The 19349-nt window shown below is 42.0% G+C and overlaps 1 protein-coding gene across 7 annotated transcripts in view; it reads right to left on the bottom strand.

Moving 5' to 3' along the window:
* WWP1 (WW domain containing E3 ubiquitin protein ligase 1) overlaps positions 1 to 19349 on the bottom strand; it is a 126522-nt gene that overhangs the window by 90292 nt on the left and 16881 nt on the right. For 5 of the 7 annotated variants that reach the window (XM_054499852.2, XM_054499856.2, XM_054499857.2 and 2 more), the window contains exons 2-3: positions 6741 to 6833; positions 1963 to 2053 (exon numbers count right to left, since the gene is read on the bottom strand). In XM_054499852.2, coding sequence (XP_054355827.2) covers positions 1963 to 2032 — 70 coding nt within the window. In that variant the 5' untranslated portion in view covers positions 2033 to 2053; positions 6741 to 6833. The remainder of the gene's footprint in view (positions 1 to 1962; positions 2054 to 6740; positions 6834 to 19349) is intronic. The other 2 variants (XM_054499851.2, XM_054499855.2) reach the window with 1 other exon arrangement.

Raw genomic sequence — 19349 nt, 5'->3', positions numbered from 1 at the left:
GAACTGTTTCAAAAATAGATGCCCATTATTCACAGAAACCAAAATTCAAATATCCCTTATAGTTCAACCTTACTTACAGTGAGAGAAATGCTATTTTAAATAACACTAGGATACCACTTCAGTATCTAATTATGAACAATCCCAAAGCTTGACAATAGATTTTGGTTAGGCTTTGGGAAAACAGGCACTCTCATGTATAGCTGGTGTAGACACAAAATGGTGCAGACTCCATGGAGAAGAACTTGGCAATATCTGGCAAAATTACACGTGTTTACCCTTTGACCCAGCAATCTCATTCTAGGATCCTATCCTATTGATACATGAGCAGACATAAGAAACGACTTTTGTATGAAGTTATTTGTTGCAGCATTATTTGTAATAGCAAACAGTGGAACGCCAATGTCCAGCAACAAGAGACTAGTCAGCTTTTTTACATCTATTTAACAGGATATGGTGCAATGATAAAAAAGAATATTCTGTTATGAAACAAACTCCAGAATAATACTGTAAAGTTCAAAAAAGCAAAGCACAGAAAAGTAAGCAAGAATTAGGGGATTAAGAGGAGAGATGAGGTACATATACTGTACATGTATCTGCTTATATTTTCAAAAAGAAGCAACAGAAGGATAAAGCAAAATTAATAAAAATGTGAACCTACAGGGCAAGGGAGAGAAGTGGGAAAATGGGACCAAGTAGCCAGACCTCTCTAAATGTATCTTGGTTTTGACTTTGGGACTATGTAAATGTCTTACAAGGTTATAAAACAAAATTAAAAAAAAACCTGAAAACAATGAACTTAACTAATTATCAATTTGGTGACATAACCAAATAGAGAATTACTAAGGTACATTAAAACGTGGTATTTTGATTATACATCCTAAAGGGGGAAAACACACAAAGAAATCTTAAACTGCAATGAGTGGCCCTATTGTTTTTGGTAATTTTTTTAATTACCTTTTTTTTACCTCCTCCTCCCTCTGTTTTTGGTAATTTTCATGTTATTTTGAACTGGTGTAGTAGGATAAAACGGATATTATGATAATGTCATTTTGAATGGAGATTTTTTGATTAAGAGGAGAGAGTTACAGGCCAGGCACAGTGGCTCAATTTCGGAGGGTGGTGCAAAAGGATTGCTTGAAACAAAGAGTTCAAGACCAGCGTGGGCAACATAGTGAGACCCTGTCTCTAAAAAAATTTTTTTTTAAATTAGCCAGGCAAGGTGTTGAACATCTGCATTCCCAACTACTTGGGAGGCTGAAGCATGAGGATCACTTCAGCCCGGTAGTTTGAGACTACAGGGAGGTATGTTTGCGCCACCGTACTCCAGCCAGGGAGAGAGAGTGAGACCCTATCTCAAAAGAAAAAAAAAGATATGAATATAAAGTCAAATTAGTTTAATTTTTTTTCCTTTTAATAGAAAATGGTACTTATAGACTACAGTTATTATTATGAATTGGAAATATCAGCATGAACTCAGGATGTTAAAATATTTTTTATTTTTTGCTTTCTACAATAAACATTTCCTAGCTCTGTTAACTGAAACCTCCTAGAAATAACTAATCTCATAGTAATGAGTACCATGGGAATTATAGTACTGTGTAATCCCACTTAAATATTTGCCCAGTGATTGAACAAATGGCTAAATGTATGTAAGAAGGCCTTTAGCATCCTGCTCCATCCCATTAACCATTTAAGGGCCAACGCAATGATACTTATTCAAAAGCCCAAATTCTCCCACCATTACAGAGGCTATATCTTCTCTTCATCCAGCATAGGTTCAATAAATATTTACGGAATAAATAATATAGTCTTGGAGGGCATCTACCTTTGAGGCTTGTTGCAACAAATATGCCACAGTATGAAACTAAAAGAAATTCTATTTCTGGAATAAGTCTGCTGAATTAGGTATTGAAAACAAAAGTTCATCAGGGAATCACCATATTAAATATAAAAATAACTTACCAGTTACCTGTAACTGCAATCTTCCACTGTGGTTATTACTAGTATCAGACCTTGGTGAAGCAGTGGCCATGTCCCAAAATTCAGCTAAAACCTATTTTAAAAAAGGGGAATTTATTCATGTGTTAGATAAGAGTTTGTAATTTTCAAGATATTAAAACTACTTGTTTAAATCAACTAAGAAGTTCTCAAAAAGTACAGGAAAATGATCAAGCCTATTACCATCCCATTAAAAGAAAACCCTAAAGTTAGTTGAAATAACAGAAAAAAATGGTGAGTAGTAAGCAAAAATAAAGATAAACATTAGAATGTTGCCCTGGATATGCCTGCTACAGGAACAGACAAAGCACTGGGCCTGCTACAAGGGGAAGGAGCTGAGATGCCCATACCAAGCAAAGGGCCCAAGTCAGTAGAAACTCCTAACATATGGCAGAAGCATATATGTATGTTTTAGGGAAGTACCCCAATTTAAGCCATTGGGAGTACCTAAGACGAAGAGCAACCAAGTCTGAGTCTATAATCTTAAAAATCAAATTTATATGAAAACAAGCCACCAGTCTGGGCAACAGAGCGAGACTCCGTCTCAACAACAACAACAAAAATCTCTATCCAGACAAGACAAAATAAAACTCACAATCTACATGGAGTGGGAAGCCTCAAAATACAGTAAAACTACAGGAAGAAATTGACAAATTGGCCATTGTTGTGGGTGATTTCAACACATCCCAATTAATCATAAGTCAAGCAGACAAAAAATAATAATAATGAACAAGAAGGATTTAATAACATCAACAGAACCTCATAACCAACTATTAGAAAATAAAAATTTTTCTCAGGTACTCATGAGACATGAGTGACATACAAAAAAAAATACACTGAGATATAATGAAAATCTCACTAAATTTCAAAAAATGTTCTAAGTCTCTGTCCGTAATACAATTAAGTTAAAAATCAGTAACAAAAGATAAATTTGAAAACTATAAATAGAATTTAAAAACACTTCTAAATATTTAGTGAATCAAAAGAAACCATGTTGGAAATTACAAAAAAAAAAACACAAAAAAAACTAAGAACTGAAAAACAAAAATACCACATACAAAAATGTATGGGAAAAGTTATACTTAGAGGCAAATTTATAGCCTTAAAGACATACTAGGAAAGGAAAGGTTGAAAACTGATGTGTTAGTAGGTCATCTGGTAAGTCTGAAAGAGAAAAATAGAACAAATCCAAAGAAAGGAGTTAATAAGAGCAGAAACTAATGAAGTAGAAAGAAGGTAACAGAAAGGATCAACAAAGTCAGAGCTACTTCTTAGAAAACACCAAGATAAATAAATGTCTGATAAGACTAACGAAGGGGAAAAACATGAAACAAAATAGGAAGCCCTAAAACAGACCAATGCATGTAAGGACATACCCATGTAAGAGATGTAGCAATGCAGATCTACGAGAAAAGAGGGACACTTAAATAAACCTGGAATTGTCCATATGGAAAAAAAATGAAACTGGACCCCTACTGCACATCATATATAAAACCAATTCAAGATGGACCAATGACATAAATATGAAAGGGAAACAGTAGAACTTCTAGAATAAATTACAGCAGAAAACTATTGTTTTGTGTCCTCCCAGGATGGAAGGATTTCTTAAGAGACAGGGGCATACTAACCAAATAAGAAAAGTGTGAATATTCACGCCTGTAATCCCAGCACTTTGGCAGGCCAAGGCGGGTGGATCACCTGAGGTCAGGAGTTCAAGACCAGCCTGGCCAACACGGCAAAATCCTGTCTCTATTAAAAAAATACAAAAATTAGCCAGGCGTGGTGGTGGGCGCCTGTAATCTCAGCTACTCAGGAGGCTGAGGAAGGAAGAATCGCTTGAACCCAGGAGGTGGAGGTTGCAGTGAGCTGAGGTCACGCCACTGCACTCCAGCCTGGGCAACAGAGCAAGACCCTGTCTCAAAAAAAAAAAAAAAAGAAGTGTGAATATTTTGACTACATGGAAACTGAGACTTCTGTTTATCAGGACATCATAAAGAAAATGAAAAGATATGCCAGAAACTGGAATAAATTTGCAAAACAAAAAACTAATTAAAGATCAATATTTAAACTACATATATAAGAATACTTACAAATAAGAAAAAGATAACACATTAGGCAAATAGGCAAAAGGCTTAACTGTAATTATATAGAAAAGATTTCTAAGGCTAACAAACACGAAACAATGCCGAATCTCACTGCCCATCAGAGAAATACAAACCACACAGATGTCATTTTTAAACTCATTAGAATGGTAAAAACTAGGAATGTTGATAGTGCCAAATAATGGCAAAAAACATGCAGCAGTGGTGGCTCTCATACACCGTTGGTAGGCGTTTCAGATGGCAAAATCCTGTTGGAAAATAATTTGGCATTATCATTTAAAGCTAAACATTTGTATGCCCTTCAATGAGTAATTTTGAATTTTATAAAATGTTTTGTACCTGTGTACCAAGTACAAGCATTCTTCATAATAACAAAAAAAGTGAAAAATACTCAAATGTCCATTGGTAGAAAAATGGTTACATAAATTAGGCTAACTCATACAAGAGCATTATATAGTTGTGAGAATGAATGAACTACAGGTGGGGGCGGTGGCTCATGCCTGTAATCTCAGTGCTTTGGGAGGCCGAGATGCCTCCCAAAGGTGGATCCCAAGGTGGATCACTTGAGGTCGAGTTCAAGACCAGCCTGGCCAACATGGTGAAGCCTTGCCTCTACCAAAAAAAAAAACAAAAAAAACCCACAAAAATTAGCCAGGCGAGGTGGCAGGTGCCTGTAATCCCAGCTACTCAGGAGGCTGAGGCAGGAGAATTGCTTAAAACCGGGAGGCAGAGGTTGCAGTAAGCTGAGATCTTGCCACTGCACTTCAGCCTGGGCGACAGAGAAAGACTCTGTCTCAAAAAAAAAAAAAAAGAATGAATATAGCTATAAGCAATACCATGAATATATCTAAGAAAAAGAACAGGTAAGTAGAAAAGAAAAAAGACAGATGAGTTCTGAGCATTAACACCTTCCTCTCAGTTCTGACTCCAAGATTTAACATTCTACACTGAAGTCATGAAGAAATTCTTCCAACTCCTAATGACAAAGAAGAAATGAATTATTTTGATGGTTATCATGATCTCATCTTTTGTTATTCATTTCCTTTGAAAACACCATGATTCCATGATTGAAAAAGAAATACAGAAATGTGGGGTACTGTGGATCCTGCGCCTCAAGAGTTTGTCCAATGAACAATTACAGAACCCCAGTAAAGAACTGCTAAGGTCCAAACAGCCACCAAATAACAAGCTGTCAGTCTTCCAAGGAGTACTCTATGAATCTTATGGAAACATTACTGCACACAGTAAAGAAACTAGTGTACAGAAATGTTTATTTGTCTATGATACAGCAATAACTACAGAGTCCAAAAATAAGTCTCCACAATTATTTTCTGGTTATAAATTTGAATTTGCCTACTGAGATATTTCTGTCTATTTTTATGTCTGCTCAAACATCTTTTATGATGTTTAAATGTTTTCCTTGAAATGTATAAAGATTTGTAAATTAGATTTTCCTCTATAATAAAATACCATATGTGTGAGCTTTAAAAAGCCTACAAACATGATTATGAAACTCAAATCAAACCATCATATTTGTGGTATTTTAAAAAGAAAAGATGGAAACAAGTTCAGGATAGCAGTTACTTTAGGGGCTGGGAAAAGGTAAGAATATGGAATCAGAGAGGTCTTCACAGCTCTTTAACCATATTAGGATTGACCTAGTTCTTCAGTTGAGCAGTTGGTTCACAAATGATTTTTATTATTGACTTGTATATGTTACATATAATCTGGTACATTCAAATTACATGGTTTTTTTTTTTAAATTTAAAGAATGTATGGAAGGCACGGAAGTAGATACAGTGAAGTATAAATCACTAACTCATCAAGTGTAATTACTGGAGCCTGTGGTGCAAAAGAAGGACAGATACAGCTTTCACAGACGGCATTTAGTCTTCCAAGAAAAAGACACTTCTTCCTCTAGGCAGTAAATGAGGGATTTAAGGATAGGTGAAGATATTGATTCATATGGAAGTAGATTAAAAAAAAAAATCAAAGAACCTTATTAGGGAATTAAACAGAAAGACAACTACTGAGAATAAAGGCAAGAGGCATAGATTACTTATTTGAGAAGAATCTTAAAAGTTTACAATACTGTGCAAACTGGGGAACAGTGCCAACCAGGTAAAAAACTATTCACTTTACTACATGAAACTCTCTCTGTACCCTGATCCCCACCCCCAATCTATTTTTCTCTTTATTCTATATAAACCCTTTCATATCACCCAATCCCCAGACTCAAGAGCGCATGTTCTGGTAAGCAGTAACTGCATATTTAAACTAAAACCATGAGAGAGAGTTCAAAAATGATACCATCTTGCCTTAAAAGGGAAGAGATACAGCAAATAAAATTATCAATTGCAAAAATTATTCTCCACACTTCATTTAATAAAGTTGTATGACACTTAAAAGATAATCTACTGTCATATATTCTCCCATCTGAGCATTACAGTAACACCGTGTGAGGAGGGAAGCACTCTGTCCATTTTAGAGATGAGAAAACTGAGCCTCAGGAGTATTAGAAGTCTATAGCCATATTTTTTATGACAACATATTACTAGGTCTACATAATTAACTATCAAAATGTATGAAGTCTGACTATTAATTATAGTCTTAGTTTTAAAAACATTGTTAATCACTTACTATGTATCAGGAACTGCTAGACACTGGGGATACAAAGATGAGTAAGACACGATTCCCTCTTTCAAGGAGCTCATAGTCTGTGAGGAGACAACCCTGTAAACAAATAAATAGCTTTCAGTGTGATAATTCCTAAAATAGATGCAAAAGGTAAAGTACTACATCTGGGGCACACAAGAGAAAGTAGATAATCCAGCCTTCAGGGATCAAGAAAGGGATCACAGAGAAGATAACCTCTGAGAGAACTGTCTTGAAGTGTGTAATTCTTCAAGAGAGAATTACAGAAAGAACGGCACATCCAGAGAACTGCTTGCATGGTGGACAATGGAACATAAGGACAGTGTAACGTGATCAGGCAAACAGAGAGGGTCTAAACTGCATAGGATCCTATGGAATAGTTTATATTGTATTTAAAATATACCATGCATAGTACTTTAAAGTTTATCCTGATGGTTTCAGTGATGAGAATTGCATTTTGGAAAAATAACTTTGGAAGCTGTGGGGGTTAGATTTAAGATAGTGAGCTTATCTGAACTAGGGCATTGGCACTATGAAAGAAAAAACTCAGGATACATATAAGGTCTTTGACCAGATGACTATAGGATGGCTGAGGGTTACAAAAAAACAAGAATCTGAAAAACTAAAATTTCCCACTTCATTGTCTGAGTAGATGATGGTTCCCTAACCAGGATAGAGAGAAGAGTAAGATTATTTGAATTTCATTTCCAGTTCTGCCACTTAAGAGCTGTAGGACCAAGTTAACTTTTCCATGGCTCATTTCCTGTAGCAGTAAAATAGGAAAAACAAAGTCATCTATCTCATGTTACAATGAGAATTAAATGAGATAATACATGTAAAACACTTAGCACTTTTAAGATTACAGCCTCTGCCCCGCCGCCACCCCGTCTAGAAAGTGAGGAGCATCTCTGCCTGGCCGCCCATCGTCTGGGATGTGAGGAACCCCTCTGCCCGGCCGCCCTATCTGGGAAGTGAGGAGCGCCTCTGCCCGGCCGCCCATCGTCTGGGATGTGAGGAGCGCCTCTGCCCGGCTGCCACCCCGTCTGGGAGGAAGGGAGGAGCGCCTCTGCCCGGCTGCCCCGTCTGGGAGATGAGGAGCACCTCTGCCCGGCCGCCCCGTCTGGGAGGTGAGGAGCGCCTCTGCCTGGCCGCCACCCCGTCTGGGAGGAAGTGAGGAGCGCCTCTGCCCGGCCGCCCCGTCTGGGAGGTGAGGAGTGCCTCTGCCCGGCCGCCACCCCGTCTGGGAGGAAGTGAGGAGCGCCTCTGCCCGGCTGCCCCGTCTGGGAGATGAGGAGCACCTCTGCCCGGCCGCCCCGTCTGGGAGGTGAGGAGCGCCTCTGCCTGGCCGCCACCCCGTCTGGGAGGAAGTGAGGAGCGCCTCTGCCCGGTTGCCCCATCGGGGAGGTGAGGAGCGCCTCTGCCTGGCCGCCACCCTGTCTGGGAAGTGAGGAGCGCCTCTGCCCGGCTGCCACCCCATATGGGAAGTGAGGAGCGCCTCTGCCCAGCCGCCCCTTCTGGGAGGTGAGGAGCGCCTCTGCCCAGCTGCCCCGTCTGGGAGGTGAGGAGCGCCTCTGCCCGGCCGCCCCGTCTGGGAGGTGAGGAGCGCCTCTGCCTGGCCGCCACCCCGTCTGGGAGGAAGTGAGGAGCACCTCTGCCCAGCTGCCCCATCTGGGAAGTGAGGAGCGCCTCTGCCTGGCTGCCACTCCCTATGGGAAGTGAGGAGCGCCTCTGCCCGGCCGCCCACTCTGGGAAGTGAGGAGCGCCTCTGCCTGGCCGCCCACTCTGGGAGGTGAGGAGCGCCTCTGCCTGGCCACTCCGTCTGGGAAGGGAGGAGCGCCTCTGCCCGGCCACCCCGTCTGGGAGGTGAGGAGCGCCTCTGCCCGGCCGCCACCCCGTCTGGGGGGAAGTGAGGAGCACCTCTGCCCGGCCGCCCCGTCTGGGAGATGAGGAGCACCTCTGCCCGGCCGCCCCGTCTGGGAGGTGAGGAGCGCCTCTGCCCAGCCGCCACCCCGTCTGGGAGGAAGTGAGGAGCACCTCTGCCCGGCCGCCCCCTCTGGGAAGTGAGGAGCGCCTCTGCCTGGCCGCCACCCCGTCTGGGGGGAAGTGAGGAGCGCCTCTGCCTGGCTGCCCCATCTGGGAAGGGAGGAGCGCCTCTGCCCAGCCGCCACACCGTCTGGGAAGTGAGGAGCGCCTCTGCCTGGCCACCCCGTCTAGGAGGTGAGGAGCGCCTCTGCCCGGCCGCCCAGTCTGGGAAGTGAGGAGCACCTCTGCCCGGCCGCCCAGTCTGGGAAGTGAGGAGCGCCTCTGCCCGGCCGCCCAGTCTGGGAAGTGAGGAGCGCCTCTGCCTGGCCGCCACCCCGTCTGGGAGGAAGTGAGGAGCACCTCTGCCCAGCTGCCCCATCTGGGAAGTGAGGAGCACCTCTGCCCGGCTGCCACCCTGTATGGGAAGTGAGGAGCGCCTCTGTCCGGCCGCCCCATCTGGGAGGTGAGGAGTGCCTCTGCCCGGCCGTCACCCCGTCTGGGGGGAAGTGAGGAGCACCTCTGCCCGGCCGCCCCGTCTGGGAGATGAGGAGCACCTCTGCCCGGCCGCCCCGTCTGGGAGGTGAGGAGTGCCTCTGCCCAGCCACCACCCCGTCTGGGAGGAAGTGAGGAGCACCTCTGCCCGGCCGCCCCCTCTGGGAAGTGAGGAGCGCCTCTGCCTGGCCGCCACCCCGTCTGGGAGGAAGTGAGGAGCGCCTCTGCCTGGCTGCCCCATCTGGGAAGGGAGGAGCGCCTCTGCCCAGCCGCCACACCGTCTGGGAAGTGAGGAGCGCCTCTGCCTGGCCACCCCGTCTAGGAGGTGAGGAGCGCCTCTGCCCGGCCGCCCAGTCTGGGAAGTGAGGAGCGCCTCTGCCCGGCCGCCCAGTCTGGGAAGTGAGGAGCGCCTCTGCCCGGCCGCCCTGTCTGGGAGGTGAGGAGCGCCTCTGCCCGGCCGCCACCCCGTCTGGGAGGAAGTGAGGAGCGTCTCTGCCCGGCCGCCCCATCTGGGAAGTGAGGAGCGCCTCTGCCCGGCCGCCCGGTCTGGGAAGTGAGGAGCGCCTCTGCCCGGCCGCCCCCTCTGGGAAGTGAGGAGCGCCTCTGCCCGGCCGCCCCGTCTGGGAGGTGAGGAGCGCCTCTGCCCGGCTGCCACCCGGTCTGGGAGGAAGTGAGGAGCGCCTCTGCCCGGGCGGCCCGGTCTGGGAAGCGAGGAGCGCCTCTGCCTGGGCGGCCCCGTCTGGGAAGCGAGGAGCGCCTCTGCCCGGCCGCCCCGTCTGGGAGGAGAGGAGCGCCTCTGCCCGGGCGGCCCCGTCTGGGAAGTGAGGAGCGCCTCTGCCCGGGCGGCCCCGTCTGGGAAGCGAGGAGCGCCTCTGCCCGGCCGCCCTGTCTGGGAGGTGTACCCAACAGCTCCGAAGAGACAGCGACCATCGGGAGCGGGCCATGAGGACGATGGCGGTTTTGTTGAAAGGAAGAGGGGGGGAAGTGTGGGGAAAGGAAGGAGAGATCAGATTGTTGCTGTGTCTGTGTAGAAAGGGGTGGGCATAGGAGATTCCATTTTGTTCTGACTGGGAGAAATTCTTCTGCCTTGGGATGCTGTTGATCTATGGCCTTTCCCCCAGCCCCATGCTCTCTGAAACATATGCTGTGTCAACTCAGGGTTAAATGGATTAAGGGCGGTGCAAGATGTACTTTGTTAAACAGATGCTTGAAGGCAGCATGCTCTTTAAGAGTCATCACCACTCCCTAATCTCCAGTACCCAGGGGCACAAACACTGCAGAAGGCCGCAGGGTCCTCTGCCTAGGAAAACCAGAGACCTTTGTTCATGTGTTTATCTCCTGACCTTCTCTCCACTATTATCCTATGACCCTCCCATATCCTCCTCTCCGAGAAACACCCAAGAATCATCAATAAATACTTCATAAATTTAAAAAAAAAAAAAAAAAAAAAAAAAAAAAAAAAGAAATAAGCAACAACAAAAAAAAAAAAAAAAAAAAAAAAACACTTAGCACTTTGAGTATATGGCACGGAGTAAAGACTCAATAAAGATGACTTATTGTTTTTATTGTGGAAGAAGGAGGTTAAATATACAAGTTTCATTTGGATATGCAGTTCAAAAGAAAATTGCTAACAACCAGGTATAATAGACAGCTAGTTAGAGAAGCATGCAGTTGAGGAAACAGGTCCATGGAGAAGAAACATTTTGGAGTCACAGTTTATGTAAGTGGTATAACTTCCATGGAAGACAATGGGCTTGTTCACAGTGGAGATATTTTGGAATAAATGTTGAACAGAATGAGAGAGTGCTGATCAACTTCTGCTGAGCCGTATTAATACTGTGCTTATCACAAGCCCTCAGGGAAACAATCTGCATAATTGTATGACTTTTATCAAGTTGTCCTTGGTCCCCAGGACATGAGAAGACAGAAAAACTGTATGATCAATTTAGGTTCAGCAATTTAGAAAGCAGGGTTGGCAAAAGAAAAAACAAAGTCTGAGTTTTAGGTCATAATCTATGCTCAGAGGGTATAGTCAGTAATATCTAAGCTGATTATGTTAGTCCAACCCTTTGAAAATCCCACAGACTTGTATAAAGGTTCACTATTATTCAACTGCAAAGAACAGAAAAAAGTCCTGAATGTAGATAATAAACGACATTTCCAGTACTCTTAGGTTATAGATCTATCAAATCCTCATTTAGAAGGTATATCTTAATTGCCTGCTTACTTCAAAATGTCTTTCTTAAGTCAGAAGCAAAATTATGAAAGAAAGAAAGAGAGAGAGAAAAAGAAAGAAATCCAATTAGAATAGATCTGATTCATTCTGCACACTCTGCAGTGTTAAGACTTTGAAAAGTCAAATAAATGCTGTCACATATCTATGTGCCTGGATCAATTAACCAACATACTTATTGGCTGCCTAGTTTATAAAGTGGGTATGGCAAGGATATAGAAATTGTAGAAGACAAAGTCCTGGCTTCAATACTGAGTCTAATTTTGAAGACAACACTAATACACAAGAAAAAAACTCAGTAACAAGATAGGATGATATGTAACCGAGCAGTTTAGTTCAATAAATGTGGAACCTAAAAGGTTAGAAAGCCTGCACTTAGGCAAAGCTATTTTATCAAGCACCAAATTTAAAACTCAATGAATGTGGCAAAGATAAAAATGGATGAACCATGTAGTCTCCCCCCTCAATATAGCTAAGATTCAGCAACTCCAAAGCATAAAATAAATATTTCATTAAAATGTAAACTACAAAATGGAGGATTTAATTTTAAATTGAATTATATATACGAATATAGTAATATTACTTCTACATAGAAATACTGTTGGTCATTTCAATGAATTTATAAAACGAAACAGTAAACAGGAGGGTGACCAACTCGTCCCAGTTCGCTCAGGAACATCAGGTTTTAATCTTGCATCCTGGGAAACCTCTCAGCTCTGGCCAAACTGGGATTTTTGATAATCCTAGTAATGGCTCTAACTGCCTAGACAGCTCTTTTGATGTATCTCAAAGAAGCTTTTCTAGTGGAATCCTGTTATAAAAGTATAATTCTGTTAGATTTTTCATTTCCATGTGACCTGCAAATTCAGAAAGGAAAAACCAATTTGATAGGGACTACTCATCACTAAGGCTCAAAATTGTATCACTGGAACTACACGTCAGGAGAAGGGAAGAGGGAAGAGTAAGAGGCTTTCTCAATACCCAGGGTCTTTTAGCCCTCCCAATCATTTACTTTTAACAGACTCTCTGTCCATATCATCACCACTGATCTCTCTAATCAAAGGCATTTCCAACTAGTGCTACTGTTCTTCCCTGGCCCATGCCATCATCCATCATCCCCATGCCATCATACCCCAAGCCATCACAGCCTCTGCATCTATGCCAACAACTCACCCGTCCTGTATCTTGCTGATCTCCGTTCCATTCACTAGCTCATATGACCCCATCCTGGACTTGATGGGTCTTATTCTTCCCACAATCTCCCACTAGTAATCTCTACCACTGCACTCTTCCCTTAGAATTGGTCTGCTTAACTCAGGAACGACAGTCTCTCCAGCACTCTCCGGCACTCCTTCACTGTAGGGGACCTACTGGCAATGTCATTAATACTTTACATTCGCATAGCACTTCATAGTTTCAAATTTTCACATACGTTATGTCAAGAAAACAGGCTAAGTACAATTGTTTCCAATTTTACCAGTGCCACGTTAATATCACTTTTCACTTCTATCTCCCATTGGGCTTTTCTTCCCAGGTTCTGTCTTTATTGTGCCTTTCTCTCTACCTTCAAATAAACTTGGTGTTCTCAATGTATACATTTTACTATCTGGGAAAGAAGCTATCTGATTTCTTTTAAAGCTTTTTATATATAAATAGAGACAGGGTCTCATTATTTGCCCAGGCTAGTCTTTAAACTCTGGTCTCAAGTGATCCTCCCACCTGGGCCTCCCAAAGTGCTGGGATTATAGGCATCGACCACTGTGACCAGCCAAAAAATTAAAGCTTTCTTGTCCACACTTGACCTCTCCCTATAAATATCACTGATTGATCCATTTATACTCAAAACACAAGAATGCCCCTCTCCTAATAACTTACAAGTGTGCTACAGAGTAAAACAGAATAGCACTTCTGAGCTGTACCATTCCAGTGATTTGAAGAGTACTTGCAATATCTACCAGGCAAACAACAAGTAAACATGGAATCTACAGGTACCTTTTAGCCTCTGACTTTAATTTGGGTGTTTATTTTAACCTAAAAATGCCTATCTAACCACAGGATCTAATAACTTCGACTATCTTCCCTCCATCTTTCTGTATTTTTAGTCAATTTCAAAGTTCCTTTCAGTGCACAATGTATGGCCCTTTAGGAAGTATTTCTATGAGAAAAATGTGTTTTTCTTCAAAAGGCCCCATTTCCTAAGTTAGTATGAATACCCAACTCTTACTATTCATTATCATCCAATTTCAGATTTTCAACCAGAGGGAGTTAATACATTAATTTTTAATTAACGTTAATACATAAATTTTTTTCTGAGCCTTTTGGTTCTGTTTTCTCTTACCCTCTAATTTTTACATCTTCTTTTCCAGTAACATAAATCTAGTCCTTGTTTCTTGACTTTTCTTTTTCAGATATATCTCACATCTCCCCTATCATAAATGCACTCTCTTCCTATTTTTCAGCCACTTCATTTTCTTATAGAAAGTGAGTTTCTCTTCAATTGTATTTTTAATTTTTAATTTTACTTTATTTTCTTTCTTTCTTTCTTTCTTTGGAGGCAGGGTCTTACTTTTGTCCCCCAGGATAGAGTGCAGTGGCATAATCATGGCTCACTGTAGCGTCTAACTACTGGGCTCATGCTATCCTCCTGCCTGAGCCTCTCAAGTAGCTGGGACTACAGGCACACACCACCATGCCTGGTTAATTTCTTTGTTTGTTTTTTGTAAAGATGGGGTCTGTCTATGTTACCCAGGCTGGTCCAGAACTCCTTAGCTCAAGTAAGCCTCCCACCCCAGACTCCCAAAGCACTGAAATATTTTTTATTTTTAAAGATTTATTCCTCTCAAACAATTACACAGAAAACTCTTCTGCTTTACAGTACATTACCTCAAAATTTACCTCTCCTTAACATGTATAACGTAAGCAAAACATATTCTTACATTAAAATGCACCATACATATCACAGTTTTGAGTTTGAAGCACCAAATCTTGATTTTTCTGTAGATTCCCTTTTTAATGCCAATTTTAACCATTTCTAAGCTACATGAAAGCCTTGTTCTCAAAATTATTCTATGACCCATCTACTCTAAACTATTAGTTATATAATGAATACAAATTTATTTCTCTCCCTCAAAGCAACCAACACATAAAATTCACTTTATTTACAGAAATTCAATTCCAATAGCTAGTGAAACTATTTAACTCAATTCTCTTTTCATTCTCATTAATTCTAATCAAGAACATTTTTGAGTACTTTAAATTCCATCTATGTCCTTGCCTTCTAAATAGCCCTGCATCACAGCAAGGCTTCAGTCACACCAGAAAATATGATCAGAGCAATTTAATGTGCTCTTCTTATCAGGGTTCTTGTCCCAATTAATGAGAAAAGTTACAATTACATACCCAAAGCAAAACTAACTAACCACCCTTTCAAGGAAAATGTTTCATGTACACTACTTTTGTCATTTTAGTGACAAAGCACTAAAAATACTTCCTGACACAGAATAAATGCCTAATAAATAAAATCAGCAAGACCACAGACAAATTTTTTTTTTTTTTTTTGAGATGGAGTCTCACTCTGTCACCCAGGCTGAGTGCAGTGGTGTGATCTCAGCTCACTGCAACCTCTGCCTCCCAGGTTCAAGTGATTCTCCTGCCTCAGCCTCCTGAGTAGCTGGGGCCACAGGTGCCCACACCCGGCTAATTTGTGTATTTTTCATAGAGACAGGGTTTCACCATGTTGGCCAGGCTGGTCTTGAACTCCTGAACTCAAGTGATCGGCCCACCTCGGCCTCCCAAAGTGCTGGGATTACAGGAGTGAGCCACCATGCTCGGCCCATAGACATATAATTTAACCTCTTTCAGTAGCCTTTGTTAAAAAAAACTTATGGGAAGCCATTGTTTTTGGACTAAGCTCCTGCACTAGGCCCCAAAAGACCGGACCAAGACAAAATGAAGCCACCCATGCTAAATGCCACATAATCAAACTAAAAGTTCAAGGAAGCAGACAGTCAAAGCAGACCAGCAAACCAGCTTTCCCTGAAAACAGATAACAGTCTGACTGAGTCAACATAATAAGGAATTCCCCTCTGCTTTAATCCTTACAAAAAGTAACCTGACATTAACCAGCCAGCTTTTTTTTCTGTTGTTGTTTCCTTGTCCCCATCTCACAAAACCCAGTGTTCTGCCACTACCCAGCAGAAGTTCTCATTCTATTTTGTAGAATGGAGACTGCCCCATTCATGGATCATGAATAAAAGCCAATTAGATCTGTAACTACATTTGTGATAATTTTGTTTTTTGATACCTTCAAGGTAAGATTATATAAGCACTTTATGAATTATCGAGTACTATATAAATGCTAAATTATTAAGCATGAGAAAAATATTAAATAATATTAAATACGAGGAACAATTTTCAATAATGAAAGTTAAATAATGCATTTATAGAAAAATGCAGATAGTCCTGCTATATTTATCTGATTTGTATCTGTTAATTCTAAACACTGAGGTGCTTTTGAGATACTAATCCCAACTTTTATTTTAAATAATTTCTGATGGAAATTTCTGTAAAAAGACACTACACTCGATCTTGCCCTAGCATTGAGTCTTTGAAATTAAATATACCCTCCTACTTTCTGAAGTGGTATACCTACACACTGTCATCTTCTAGGATAATGCCTTCCCTCCCTTCTCCTCCCCTCATTTAAACCCTCCTTTTTTTGGTCATCAAACAGATTCCGGGCTCATGTACTACTTAACAAAAACAAGAGCAACAAGAAAAAGGGAGAAAAAAATTCCTCTGATGAACTCACTTCCTAAAATAATGATGTCCAAGCTTCTTTGTCACCCACTCTTCTACCCTTGCAATTTGGTTGCTGCCCTCACCACTCTACTGAAATATTTCTGCTCCCCTTCCAAGGCCAAACAGTGGCCACCTCACACCCACTTTCTCCTGGACCTGTCTGCACCATGAGACTACAATTCAATCACTCAATAAACACTGATGTGGCCTCCATTCTCTCCCTGAAAAATACTGACATAAGCCTCTAATTTAATCTTTCTACTATATCAATTTACCATGCGGCAAAAAAAAAAAAAAAAGGTGATCAATAATCAAACAAACTAGGCATTAGGCATTTTAACAATTTTTTGAATGAAGTTTTTCAGTATATATATACTATAAACTAAAGTTTTTCAGTATATATATATATATATACTAGGCATATTTTCAGGTGATATATTAAACACTAGAAATATAAAAACCATATAAAATATGCTCTTTGCTCTCAGTGAGTTTAAAATTTAGTAGCAGAAACAGACACGTGACTCAATTTTAAGTTCATTGACAGAAAGGGGTGTGCAGACAGTAACTACAGAAGAACAAAAGCACCTTAATATTATTTGGAGGTAAGAGGTAAAGAGTTGTCAGGAAAGAATTCTGAGAAATGGCAACAGTTGAGATGAGTTGTGGAGGACTCCAATGCAGCAGCTGCACATACAAAAGGAAAGAAGTGGACAGGAAAGACATGCTTTCAAGACATTCTGTGCCCAGAGAGGTGAGATGACTAACATAAGCAGGTTAAAAAGTAGTTATTTTAGGAAGGGTATGGGGAGAGAAATGTAAGAGACAAAACTATTAACGCAGAAAGAAGCTATAGCATGAAGAATACCAGGAAAGCCATACAGAACCACTACATTTTCAGCAGAGAAGGAATATATGTGTATTTTAGAAAAACCCCTTTGACCGTGTTGTAAGGGTAGCCTGAAAGTAGCCTAGGCAGAAAATGGCCTGAAATTAGGGGAAAGAGAAGAGGAAGCAGAGGTATTGAGGAGCAGAATCTGTAAGTGGTGGACTAATGAGATGCAGGGGTAAAAGAAGGGGAGACGTTAAGATGTCCCAGATTTCTGCCTAGGCCAATTACTTCTTACCATCACTACCACTACAACTCTTATCTCCAAGCCCATAATTTCTACTCCAAGCCCATAATTTCTAATCCAAACTAAGCACAGCTTGCTAAACGGTCTCCCTGCCCCACTCTTCACTCCCAACCTAGATCCATCCTCTACCCAGCAGAGTGATCCTTCTAAAGCAGGATACATCACGGTAACTCTGTTTCCAATATTCTCCCATTTTAACTACAATAAATCCAAAGTCATAAATGCCTATGTGATCTGTTGCCCCACCTCTTCCTTCTCTTTATCCATTCCTGCCAATCCTCATCCTAATTACCCTGAATGCTGTGAAGGAGCCTTTGCATTCACTGCTCCACCCAATAGTCCTTTGGCTGCCTTCTCAGTCTTAGAACTCAACTTATATATGATCTCTTTAGAAAGAATTCCTGATCACCATAGGCCTACTCTAGCACCTTGCTCTATTTTATCTGTCCTAGTAATTCTCAATTACTGACGTTCATATATTTTGTCCTCTCACTTCTATCCATACCCCCAACTCTGCCAAGATAAGATCCCTGAGGACAGAGACTATCTTATTTACCATTCTATTCCTAGAACCTACGCCAGAGTCTGGCTGGGGAAAGGCCCCCAATTAATAGTTACTGACTGAGACACAGCACAGCAAAGAGATATATTCTGGAGGCAAAGGTGTGCACGGCATCCTATGAGCAAAGCTTGAGAGTAAACTGAAAGCCAGCCATGCTGTAACAGGTACCCAGTGTACATGCACTCACTCAGGAAAGGCCTACTGCATAGGGAGCAGAACCTAGGTAACCCCAGGACTAACAGTCTGGACAGCAGACAGGAACTATGAAAAGGGGTGAGGAAAACCAAAAGAAAACTTCAAGGAAGAATTTCAAGGAGGAGGAAACAGTGACCAACCCCACCAAGGTAAGATCAGTAAAAAGAGCAAATTGTTTACTGGACAATGTGAAAGTTACGAGGCCCTTAGCAAGAGCAATTTTCATGGAAAGGTAGGACCAGAAGCCTGTGGCTTACGAAGCAAAAAAAAAACAACCAGAAACTTATTTTCAGATTATTTTGACTATCAAAGAGAAACATAAGCATAAAAGATGTTTAGAGGACTGTGTTTTTTTTTTTTTTTTTTTTTTTGAGACACAGTCTCACTCCGTTGCCCAGGCTGGAGTGCAGTGGCGCAATCTCGGCTCACTGCAAGCTCCACCTCCTGGGTTCATGCCATTTTCCTGCCTCAGCCTCCCGAGTAGCTGGGACTACAGGCGCCCGCCACCACGCCCGGCTAATTTTTTGTATTTTTAGTAGAGACGGGGTTTCACCGTGTTAGCCAGGATGGTCTCGATCTCCTGACCTCGTGATCCGCCCGCCTCTGCCTCCCAAAGTGCTGGGATTATAGGCGTGAGCCACCAGGCCCGGCCCAGGATTGTTTTTAATGATGAAAGAGAGTATTATTTACAGGCAAGCAGAAGCTGTAGTCATTCGCTGGATGATGATCACTAACACAAGACCCCTGAGAAGGCAGAACTGGCTGAGATTAAACACAGGTATAGACAAAAACCACTCTTACTCTGAGATTTGAAAGAGAAAAGAATGCTTATCTTTGAAAATGTCTGGAAAGGAAGTTAAGGAAATGTTACCTAATGTCTCCAATTTTCTCAGAGAAGTAGGAGACACTCTTTGGGGCACTGGGAATACAATGGTCAATGAGAATAGACAAAATTCCCTGTTTTACCAGGTATGTGACTAAGGTAAGGAATTTGAGGCAGACAGAGGAGAAACTTGGGCCCAGCTGAGTAGTGGCACCAATCCCCATTGACAAGAATTTTCTTCCAGCTCATTTTAATAGTTCACGGTTAGAAACAATGAAACTGTTGGAGTTGTTTAGAGCATAGGTTCCAGAAGAGAAAGGGGCACACTCCA

The sequence above is a fragment of the Pongo pygmaeus genome, chromosome 7 (genome assembly GCF_028885625.2).
Source record: "Pongo pygmaeus isolate AG05252 chromosome 7, NHGRI_mPonPyg2-v2.0_pri, whole genome shotgun sequence".
NCBI lineage: Eukaryota > Metazoa > Chordata > Mammalia > Primates > Hominidae > Pongo > Pongo pygmaeus.
The sequence above is the reverse complement of the archived record's forward strand: the minus strand, read 5'-3'. Positions and strand labels throughout refer to the sequence as shown.